The sequence below is a fragment of the Phoca vitulina genome, unplaced genomic scaffold (genome assembly GCF_004348235.1).
Source record: "Phoca vitulina isolate PV1807 unplaced genomic scaffold, GSC_HSeal_1.0 scaffold3, whole genome shotgun sequence".
NCBI classification, from domain to species: domain Eukaryota; kingdom Metazoa; phylum Chordata; class Mammalia; order Carnivora; family Phocidae; genus Phoca; species Phoca vitulina.
In genome coordinates, this window is record NW_022589706.1 from 44,141,657 (window position 1) to 44,154,221 (window position 12,565).

Below are 12,565 nucleotides of genomic sequence, written 5' to 3' on the forward strand. Positions count from 1 at the left end.
TTATATATAAACTCTGACTTTATCTTTGTACCTCTAGAAGAAAATCTCTTGAGAAATAGAAAGTAAAAAAAAAAAAAAAAGACTTCTTTTTAGGTTAGTCAATAACTATCTTAAATGAGTGTTAATAAATTATCAATGCAACCTTACTTGCTATTAATACAGTTGTTTAAAACAATTCTGCAAGGTTTGGCTACTACAATAATGAACAAAACATAAATAAGAATAAATATTCAAATATTAAGATATTATTTGCAAGTGTATAATGATATATTCAGAAAATTCAAGAAAGATAATCTTTCTCAGAATTAATAAGAACATTTTGAGTTCAGATATATGATTCACACATACGAAAATGATTTGAGTCAAAACAGCAATGAATTGTATGAGTTATTTAGTAGATATCATAGGAGGAAATATATAGAACTTATGAGAAAAAAAGTCTAAAACTTTACTGGGAGTTATAAAAGAAGACATGCAATATACTGTGTTCCTGGGTGAAAAGACTGAGTATAGCAACATCGACAATATTTCCAGATTATTTTTTAGACAACTGCATTCAGAGTACCCATATCAGCTTTCTTATGTAGAAACTCAACAGAATTATTTTAAATATATATGTTAAATATTAAATAAGAAAACTAGTATAAATGAAAGGAATAATAAGAAGGCACTTCCCCAATTGATCATAAAACATATATTATACAAATAAAATAATTAAAGATAAAATCTCAAAATTAGGCAAACTGATCAACTATAAAAATGAGATCCATGAAATAGCACTGTAGTTTATATGTCTGTGTTGCAATGTGATTATAATGACACCTCAGAAAATCAAATGTCTAGGACTAGAAGTAGTTAAGTAGGGATCAAATCAACTGTGTGTGTGTGTGTGTGTGTGTTTCAAATTACATACTATAAAAATTCTGGAGGAAGACCTCTTTGTGTTATCTACCCTAGTGTCCATTTTTGAACAATGTATCAAAGAGTATAAAGTAGGCTGCAGTCACAGTATATTCCTAAATTAATATTGGCTTCCAGAGAACGCTTCCTTGTTCACCAAGCATTCCAAGGCAGGTAGGTGTTTCTGATCAGGGTGTTTGTGTATGGTGGGAAATAGTGATGGATGTCATTCTTTTGCTCTCACAGTTATACATATGGCATGAAGCTTCCAAAGTCATTTTGAGGGTCATTGCCACTCCAGTCTGCAGGAGGGGAGAATGAGTGTTGTGGAGATTCAATGGATATGTTTGGAAGTAATTCACATTACTTCTGCTGCCATTTCCATTAACTAAAACTCAGCCTCATAGCTATACCTATAAAGGGGTCTGAAAGGTGTAGTCCTCTTGTGATAAAGGAAGATATTTATAAAAGATACCATGTAGCTTTAAAAAAAAACTGGATTTAAAGCACTAATATATATTTTTAAATGTATAAATGGAGGGATTTTTTTATGACTTTATTGAGATACATTTAACATACCAATAAATTACTCATTTAAAGTATATAGTTTATGGGATTTGAGTGTATGCATAGTTGGGCAACTATCAACATAATCAATTTTAGAACATTATCAATCCTCCAAAAAGAAACCCCATACCCGCTGGTGGTCACACCTGGTTTCCCCTTTCCCCAGTCCCTGAAAACCACTAATCTACTTTATATTCCTATGGATTTGCCTATTCTGGACCTTTTGTATCAATAGAATCATACAATTTTTGATCTTTTATGGCTCGATTATTTAACTTAACAGAGAATTTTTAAAATTTATCCTCATTATAGCATGTAATAGTACTTGGTACTTTTTTATTGCCAAATAATATTCCTTTGTCTGAACTTAATACATTGTATCTATCAGTTGATAGAAATTTGGATTATTCCTACTTTTTGGCTATTCTGCTTAATGCTGTTGTGAAAATTCATGTACAAGTTTTTGTACGGATGTGATTTTACTTCTTTTGGGTGTACACATGGAAGTGAAATTGTTGAGTCGCATAATTGTATGTTTAGCATTTTGAAGAACTGCTAAACTGTTTCCCAGAGTGATTTCACAATTACACATTCCAAACAGCAATGTGAAGCTTCTCATTTCTCCACATCCTCACCCACACTTGTTATCGCCTTTTTCACTTTATCATCCTAGTGAAGGTGAGGTAGTATCTCATTGTGGTTTTGATTTGCATTTTTTAATGCATAATGATGTTGAGCTTCTTTTCATGTGCTCCTTGGTCATTTGTATACCTTACTGGAGAAATATTCAATCATTTCTTAATAATTAAAATTTTTTATAATGAAGTTCTGAGTGTTCTTTATAGAAATATTTCTTATTAGAAAAGGCCAGAGAATATTGTTAGAATATATTTAGATTTAAGAGTTCTTTCAACTGCATATTCTAAGAGAATGTTTTTGCCTGGATTTACCCACTTAAATCTCATCTGCTTTACATTCACTTTGAAATCCTGTGCCATTTATCTAGCCTCATGCCTCGTCCCCTTTTACTTACATATTTAATTTCTAGTAGGTCATTAAATCAGGTTTTTATTATGACAAAAACTAGTAATTGACAGTTACTGAGATTTCACTCTGATATGTGAATTGTATAGTAGTTACTTATATACAAAACATCAAGGTAATTAATTGGATTCTTCTGGTAGTATCCAATTACTCTTCCCTAAGAACATTATAAAGAACATTAAGCTTTAATCCTGATGGCCAAAAGTATTTCTATTTTTGTTCTAGTCCAAATTCTTGTCCTTGCAGATTTTGGAAATCCTCTTATTTATATATTTTTGTGTGTCTTCACTCAAATTATATTATAAATATTGAGTCTTTCATTTTATTTCCATAGATTTGTTTTCTTTAATACGTTCTTCAAACTACTGGTTGCCCCTTTTACTTCATCTCAAGAAAGTTATATAATTCATTTTGTCTATCAAATCTATATATTGTATAATAGTGACCTTTGGACTCACACACATTACAGCTTTATTATTTTTTGAAAGCTTTATTTTTTTTAAAAGTAGTCTTATACCCAATGTGGGACTTGAACTCAACCCCAAGATCAAGAGTCAGATGCTCTACTGACTAAGCCAGCCTGGCACCCCCTGGATCCACTCATTGCTTTAAACAAACAAACAAACAAACGAACAAGCAAAGATGAAAAACAGAAGAAAACCTGAGGTTTTATATGGCAAGAATCCTAGCAACTTTGCACTATTTCAGCACACTGGGCTTATCTGAAATATTACTATTTGAGAAGAAAAGACTAGGAGAACGCTAAATAAAGATAATACATGATTTATAAAGGTTGATACTGAACAGTTCCTATAGCTTTTTTTTTTTTTTTAAGATTTTATTTATTTATTTGACAGACCGAGAGAGACAGTGAGAGAGGGAACACAAGCAGGGGGAGTGGGAGAGGGAGAAGCAGACTTCCCGCTGAGCAGGGAGCCTGATGCTGGGCTCTATCCCAGGACCCTGGGATCATGACCTGAGCCAAAGGCAGACGCTTAATGTCTGAGCCACCCAGGCGCCCTGAACAGTTCTTATAGCTTTAAGGAACCATGAATGGAGGAAGATGTCAACATATTTAGAAAGTAATATTTACAGGAAGCCCAGAAACTGAAGTTTACAGTATCATCCAATCTAAGCTGCTTTTAGAATCCTAATTTGCATGCCCCTATTGAATGAAGTGAAAGATTTCAGAATGTAGAGTGTAATTCCAATTCTTTTACTTCCAAGATACATGACCTTAACTAATTTGATTCACAGTTTCCTTATTTGTTAAAGGGATAATTAGGCCTACTTTGTTATAGTATGAGGATCAAATAAAATAATGTATAGAAAGGCCCTAACACAAAGCCTCACACATTTAATCCTGAGAGAATGTGGTCATTAAAACATACCTTTTGGAATTAGAACTAAAAAAACAAATGACCTGGATAGTAAGCAAAATTTAAAATACAACACCATCTTGGGGTCACTTACTTTCTATAGTGCTTTTCAAAGACTGCATTGTGTGTTCTTAATCCCCAAATGTGACAGTTTCTCTAATTATGAGCCTACACATTTGTACATACATTCTATCATTATATTCAGAACTCACCCACTGGACTGTAACTAAGTCTTTAATGAGTTACTAATGAACATCTTAAGCTTAGATCAGCATTTAAAAAAAATGTTGAAGAGTGTTGAAAAGCTATTCAGAGTGCAGGCCTGTTGCTTTTAATTAGACTATAAGCCCAATAAAATTTCCTGTCTTCACTATTCATCCAAGGCTTAAAGAAATTGAATAGTGAGTGACAGATATACTCTCACTTTGGTATTGTTAGTTTAATGTTAAGTTAAAAGGGATAAATATATTGAGCTAAATCAGAGAAATCATTATTTTGATTAAATGCAAAGATAAAAGTAATATGCAAAACCAAAATAGCATTTTATTCATTTTTTTCTCCCCTGCACTCAGATGACTTTACAATATTAATTTTATTGTTGCATTAGATGCAACATGAGGAAAAAGATCCAGATATGATTAGATCATATAGATAACAAAAAAAAAAAAAATTCCCAAAACAAAAAACAGAAACAGCCCTCTGTATTTATTAAAAGAATGAACAGTTGGCTTTCACACATTACTGCTTCTCTCCAAGCTGTTGGATATACCATGAAAGTAGTAATCATAGACAGGACCTGAATTAGATCAGGACTATTCTTTTCTGGAGCTCTTGTTACAAATCAACAATGGTGGCGACTATTTAGCAATGATCCTTTCTTTGCCCTTTTGATAGAGAAGTTGGTGAAACCATGCAAACCTTAAGGGCACATTATTTAATAATGAAGACAGATAATACATAAAATTCAAAGCAACAGGCTAGTATGATGCTGTCCCTCTGGGGAATGCTGCACATTTGCCTAAAACGAAGCCTTTTAGATTAGTCACAATAGCTCAGTGTAGTGGGAATAGCTGTGATAGCCTACAAGTTTTATAGGTTACAGGCCATTGTTAGGAGACAGGTTTGATGTCATGCCTCTGCACCCAGATAAAAACCACCATGTCAGTTTTTAAAAGTAGGTGTCCAATAATCACAGTCTATGTACACACAACCAACATAATATAATAGATAATTTTAACATGTTAGCTTGTTAATGTATCTGCTTTCTTGTCAACCAGCATTTAGACATTCATTTTGTGTTGAGGAGGCAACTTACTACCAGAAAAAAAATAGATAAAAACTTTTCATTCTTCTCAACCATCTTCAGAGATGCTGGTCATGATTAACTTAAGAGAGAACTAACGAGATAGATTTCCATCAAAATATATAGGGTTTTCACTGGTTTTCCCTACATATCATGTATAATTGGCGCTGTGATTAAGGAAAAGTGCCCCATTACTATTGTTATGAAGATTTTTAAAGAAATTATTTACTTTACAACATTCTAAAAGTACAGCTTCCATACCATTAAAATTTTAGTATACTTTAGCAGGGAAGTAGATGGAAGGAAATTTAAAAAAAAAAAAAAATCAGTATTTTCCAAATAATGAATTCTAGAATTTTATTTTTGTTACCATGAATTTAAATCTGTTTACTTTATGTTCATAGAAAGCAGATATTTTTAGTTAGAAAAGAAAAATTATTAGTAATCATTCTTCTGATGAATAAGATATGTAATATACATTTTATTTAATTTGAGTGAAAATAATGTCTTCTTGTCCGAAGCTAATTTTTTTAAAATAAATTTATAACAGCAGAAACTTTACCCTCTGCTTACTCATTTTAACAAATGTTTGAGATATTTACATCACAATATTACAATCTAGGCAACTATTACAATGAATGAACCACAATTTTTCCCTCTATTTTTAGGACATGAAAGATGCCAGACTTGAAAGCCAATTAAAAAGTATTCTTTAAGTCCTGTTTCTTTTATTTTTTAACAAATAGGGATTAAGTTCCCCTTTAGCTTTATTCATAACCAATGTTTGACTCTTCCACTAGTCTCAGAATATCATACAGTTTTTATATCTTGATTGTTCAGTCTCTTGGTGATGGTTTAGCCATAGTATGTTTTATTTTGCTGTAACAAGCTATGTTGTAGAGAAGAAGAGAAAGGAACCCAATTTGAAGGGAAATTGCTTAGGGCATACCAATGCTTCATGAAGGAATTCGGTCTAGAGAAGACGTGTATTGAGTTAAATTGGATAATATCCATGTATGCTATGAAAGTTGCTTCATCATACACAGGTGTGTCATTTATCGCTACAAAACCATTTTCTTTTGAGAACCAGAATGAGACAGATTTTAGAGCTTCCATGTTGTAATTTCTACCTGGTGGCTTCCTTGTCACGTGCTTGAATTGAAACTTTTATGACTACTGTTAGAGATTACTACCCAGCTGATAAAGAAATTATGCAGCTGTCACATACACCTTAGGGAGAAATCAGGAAAGAAGTAATCTTCTTATATGGCCAAAGTGAATGTGGTTGGGGAAAGGTAGCGCCTTTCAGTATGCATAAGGAAGCAGAATTGGAAAAATGTCTTTATTGACAAAGAAAAGAAGCAGAAGCAATAGTGTGCTTGTCTGTCTCTCCCTCTCTCTCTTTCCCTCTCTTCTTCGCTGATCCCTCCCCCCCACTTCCTTACCCCTCCTTCTCTCTACCTCTTTCTCCCCTTATATATGTATATTACACGGAAGTGGGAGGGACTAGACATTCCTTATCAATTAACCATATGTTATAAGTATTTCAGGATAATTTCTAGCATTTACATTGCACTTTACAGTTGGCTGAACACTTTTGCACACAATAGCTCAATGAATACTCATATCCAGTGAGTCATAGGTAGTAATATCAGTAATATTAAGATAAAAAATAGATTTATTTCTGTCTATGTTTATAGACAGATCAGGGACTCCGATCTGTCAATCTAATGATGCAGTGACATTTCAAATAGTTCATAGAAGAGAAACTCAAAAATCTCTTAAACATCTCGGGGAGTCTTCTTCCAAAGGCATTTTAATGACCTATGAGCATTTTCCTTATTTCATAGACCTATGATTTAAATGATGAATAAACCAACCTAAACAACATATAGAACAATGAACTAGAATATTACAAAACAAAACAAGTAAAATTTTTAAAGTTTCATTTAAGGGAAAAAAAAACAGTATTGTGTTTATGTAAACCTAGAGATAATAATAGTGAAAGGTAAAATTGAATACTGGGTTAGGGTCATCATTGTAATTATAGTACATTTCAAACTCTATAAAGGCTCATAATTATCAACTTATTTTAAAAATATGTTAAAATATTGCTCCCAAACACCAAAACAAATGACTTGTGAGAAACATCCTTAGGTATGAAACTTAAATCACTTGTAACTCTGATAAATACTCTCTGGTGGTGTTTTCTTGTTGGCATTTCTCTTACCTTATAAATAGCATTACAGCCCATGGTTTTGTCTAGATCCCATGCTTACTATTATGATCAGTAGATATTTGGAGGAAGAAGCTGAATAATTGACTGAATTACATAGCTATTCATCAAAGGAGAACAAGAAAACAGAAACAGTTGAAATTGGTTAGAAATAATGCTTATTTAATACTTTTATTTACAAATCTTGACCTCAGAAAGTATATGCCATTAAAATATGATTTTTTAAATATTTATTTCAATTTTAAGCTCCACAGGTAAGATGAAAACTCTGGTACTGCCGTCATACAGACTTTATATCTTACGTGCTCATTATTTTTCCTTTTCTTACTTCTTGCCTTAAATTCACCCCAAACTATTATTCAGGAACTTTGATGCTCTGATAGCTTTTGATGTTTGGAGACTAACATAAACATGAGGAAATATTTTGATCATTTCAGCAGATTGTGAGATATTAATTTTCATATTTCATGCTTCCCACTAGGAAAGCAGAATCAAAGTGTTTACATGTGAAAATCTGAGTATGAAGTGATTATATAGACAATTTGGGTATGGCAATGACTCATATTACTTATGATGAGTATTAAATAGTATTTATGACGAAAGCAATTTGAACTTGTAAACTATTAGTGAATCTCTCTTTTTTAAAAATATAAAGTCTTAATCAGATATGTAATTCTTAAAGGAAATAAGATGAAGTGTCACCCTTTCTGAAGAAGGTTAGAAAGAAAGAACAAGATATGCTGACCTTATCATTACCTCCTGCCCCAAAACTAAAGTTACCTTTGAGACATCTTACAGTCCATACAACAGAGTTTGAAAATGTGATCTCAAATGGAGACCGGAGAAGAGTAAGGTGGGAGGGAGGTGTGTATGTACTTCTAAATTATCTTTCCCCTTATTAATCTGGAGAAGAGAAGAGGCATTTAGGATGTGAAGGCTCTCCTCAAATACACTTGAAGATAAGTACCTTCTGGGAACAGCTTCATGTATTTTACACAGCCCATTTATATAGAATTTAGACAAGTGTTTGGAGAATGCCAAGGTATAGATATTAGCTTTCTTCACATGAGGGAGAAGTATTGCTTCAGATAGAATTGGGTGCCTCAAGGACAGACTGAGCTTCTGATCGCTGCCTCTTCACATGAAACTTTAGTTTTCAAAGTTTTTTAGCAGGCATGCTCTAGGGGTTATTAACTAGCATGTGAATTGCATGATTCTTTCCAGACCTCAGATTCTGTGCTTCTAATGGAATACCAGACTTAAAACTGTGATGTTTATCTTGAAGACTTATTTTTATAATAGCTTCAGGAAGACAAATTAGATTTATATTTATAACCCAAAAAAATATTTCTCCTGAAGTCATACAGTATTTTAAGTATAACATATACAATATTTTTCAAACAGAAGTCCAGATTTGGGGTCTGTTCTGATAGCTGTTGTCCATGTGGGCAGTGTAATAGCCAATCCACTGCTGGTGGCATGGATTGATGACACTGGATTCCTTTTAGAGAGATGGTGAAGCTGAAGGGGACTCCGATCTGTAGACGTAGAAGATACTCCATAAGACAAATCAGAGTCTCATTTCCTTCAACTTAACAAAGTCTACTAAACTTTCTGATATTTTGTATTCCTCAGTCTTGCTCCATGAAATCATTTTATTCTCTAACCCAAACCTATTCCTTCTAGGTCCCTAGATTTTGCTTTCTATTGAGTTTATTCTTATTTCTTATTTAAGCATAGTTTCTTTCCTTTAATACAGAAAGTGTTATACTTTGCTGCTGATGGTGATTCTACCTTGTATGTGTTTTAAATCATTTGTCTTTCTCTACTCTAGAAATTGACCTTTCCTGAAATACTCTCTACTTTAGGAGAGGTCTCTATTCCCAAGTCTTTTTCCCTATCCTGCCCTATTCTTCCTTCCCAGTAACTTCCTTCAGTGTGAGCTCAGATCTGGCTGTTGCTTACCTCTTTGATCTCATTCCAGACCATTCTTCTCCCAGCCCACTACATATAGATTCATTGGCCATTGTGCTATTTCTTGAATAGACCAAGGTGGCTCCAACCTGAGGAATTGCAGCAGCCTGGAATGCTCTTTACTCCTGATTTTTTTTTTTTTTTTTTTTTTTTATGACTAGCAACTTCCAATCTCATTGAGATCTTAGTTTAAATTTTTACTCCCACAGATGTCTTCCATAAAACCTGAAACAGAGTATCCTTTACATATTACCCTATTTTAAACTTTCTGTAGATTACTTATATTTATAGAACATTTTTATCTGTTAGTGTATTCATTCAAGTAGGCACGTGGTCTGTTTTGCTCACCAAAATCTCCAGCACCAAGAAAAAGACCTAGCACATAATGTGAACTCAATAAATATTTGTTGAGTGAACAAATAAGTGCATGCTCCATCATTCCAAATGTCCTCAGACATTAACTTGGCTGAGGGTGAAATCTTTCAACTCTATTATAACTGAAGCTTATAGGAAAGTACAGCTTTATCATATTTTGTTAATTTCCTGCCATAGTATAGTTTATAAAGATGTTAGGGGAAACATGCCTGTATGTATTCATGTAAAAAAATAATTAAAAATTAGTCACATGGGGCGCCTGGGTGGCTCAGTCGTTAAGCGTCTGCCTTTGGCGCAGGTCATGATCCCAGGGTCTTGGGATTGAGCCCCGCATCGGGCTCCCTGCTCTGCGGGAAGCCTGCTTCTCCCTCTCCCACTCCCTCTGCTTGCGTTCCCTCTCTTGCTGTGTCTCTCTCTGTCAAATAAATAAATAAAATCTTTAAAAAAAAAATTAGTCACATTTTGGGCAATGAGGAGAGGGATATTTTAGAAGTCAAAAGTTCAGAAAAAAAATCATTAGAATTAAACATTAAAGGAGATAATTATTTAGAGATTTTGTTTTTCACAACTTTTTTGGTCTTAAAACTTGTGTCCTTCTTTGATACCTTTTTCATTTACATGATCTATCAAAATTACATTGAGATTACCTTTTGCCCAGTTATTTTAATATTCACCCATTATAATGAGTATAAATAAAAATGATGTTTCAGAGCAATGCTAAACTTAGTTATGTTGTAGACTGGCTAGTTATATTCTAAAACTTTTTTTTTATTAAATTGAGATGGATTGTTTGGCAAATTTCTTAATATTTTTGTTTCTATAAGGGTTATTAGTTTCTTGTGATTTGGGAGAGAACATGTATTTCATTTTTAATCTGCAAATTTTATGTGTCAAGGAATAATAGCACCACTGTATAAACTTAGTGTTAGAAAGATGCTCATAAAATTCTCTTGCCTTATAATTCAATAAGAAATTCATCCTAGTTTCTCTTCTGACTTTTGAATGGTAGTCAGATAGCATTTTTAATGTGTTTTTAAATATGCATGTTGTAGTATGTTAAAAACAATTGTATAAAGCAAAATCTTTTTCTTTGTAAGGTCTTTTCCTTTCTGTTAGTAGGAACATTTTCATTATCATTCCTATTTATCACACTAGTTGCAATTAGTGTAGAAAAATGTGTATCTTGGGTATCAATTCACCAGGAAAAAAAAAAAAAACCTGTACTTAAATAACTCTGTTTTTCATAGCATATTATGTATGACTGTTTTGTGAATTATTAAAAAAATCATATGTGTACAATTTTATTTTTTCATTATTGTCTTGGTCTTCCATATTTATTCATTTATGTAATATGTATCATTTGTCAGTAAAATCACTGTGTATTTAAATGGCAAAAATGTATGTATATCCTTTTCACCTTAATGTTCATCACAGATCTTAATACAGTATCTTTCAAAAGATGTTAAATGACCTGAAACATATAAATATAAAACAATCCGTGTAAATGTAACAACATAACAAACAAAACAAAACTAATAAAATAAATAAATAAATAAACATCTCTCTGAAACTTTCGGCACGCATTACCTTATCAAGCTTTTTGTGTGTAAATACTTAGTTCAGTAACATTTTTATTTATACTTATAGATATTAATGGCTATAATTTTACAGCAGAATGCCATGAATCTATAAAATAAAAAAAATTTATTTTTTTCAAGTAGCTTTCTCTGCTTTCAATAATTATGTCTAATTTTCCAATTATTGCTAGGGATTAGGCTGAGGTGTTTGACTTACTTAAGGTAGTGTTTAGCTAGGACAGAAATACACAGTCCATACCACACTAGGGACCGGGGGATGTGTTCTCCTCAGCTCCAGGGTTATCTGAGTGGGTCCTGGGGTGGCTGGAGTCCAGGGACTATGGCCTGCAGCAGAGTGCAGCCTTGGGAATAGCCTCTAGCTGGGCTCCTCTGCAGCGGGCCTGAGCTGAGCGGAGTCTGATGGTGCGCCCTGCGGTCCCCGCAGGTGGCAAGCACAGTGAGCGACATCCAGCCCTTGCTGCCCCACTGCGACATGCTGAGCGCAGCCCAGGAGGCGCTCTACCACCCAGACATCTCCTTCAGCAACCAGCAGCAGAGCGTGCCACTACTCATCGTGGACAAGGGCCCCGTGGAGCTACCAGAGGAGGTCGTGGTCCAGGTGCCCAAGGAGCCCAGAGTGCAGCCCAAGGTGCGGCCAGTGGTGCGGAGGGGGGCTTGGGGGTGGCTGGGCAGGGACTCCTGGAAGGCTCAGCCCCAGGCAGTGCCCCAAATGTGTCTTCTCATTTATTTACTGTCAGCATCCACTCACTGTGGCTGATGTTTGCACTTAGTGGTCTCCTAGCCAGTCGTTTAACACTGCATGCTTGTTCTACATTAGAGCCTCCTCATTATGTCAGAATGTTTTACTTTAAATTTCTGAATGGGCTTGAAATATCTCTGTGTTATCACAGGAAATTTAAAATTACTCTTAGTGACCATTTCAACTATTGTAAAATGTGACGGTTGTAAAAGCAAGTTTTAATATTTCTGATCATCTGCATGTTTGAAAACAAAAATTCTCATCAGTGGAAACTACCAAGATTTTGAGGAGAGTATGATGAAAACATCTTGGTTGGGAATTATGCATATAGTCATTTAAAGCATAAAATCCGATAGGAAAGTGATGGTTATAAAGCAACCTAATTTTCTTATGAAAATGTTGGAAGTACTTTATAATACTGTCTTTGCATCTGGTAAGTGCAGTGAATGA

At 33.9% G+C, this 12,565-nt stretch overlaps 1 protein-coding gene across 25 annotated transcripts in view; it reads left to right on the forward strand.

Annotated features, from left to right (window-relative positions):
- The window catches only part of ADGRL3 (adhesion G protein-coupled receptor L3), an 829,014-nt gene that overhangs the window by 309,644 nt on the left and 506,805 nt on the right, over positions 1 to 12,565 (forward strand). For 24 of the 25 annotated variants that reach the window (XM_032400452.1, XM_032400458.1, XM_032400455.1 and 21 more), the window contains one exon: positions 11,801 to 12,004. The exons of the other annotated variant lie outside the window; for it this stretch is intronic. In XM_032400452.1, coding sequence (XP_032256343.1) covers positions 11,801 to 12,004 — 204 coding nt within the window. The remainder of the gene's footprint in view (positions 1 to 11,800; positions 12,005 to 12,565) is intronic. 25 annotated transcript variants of the gene reach the window in all.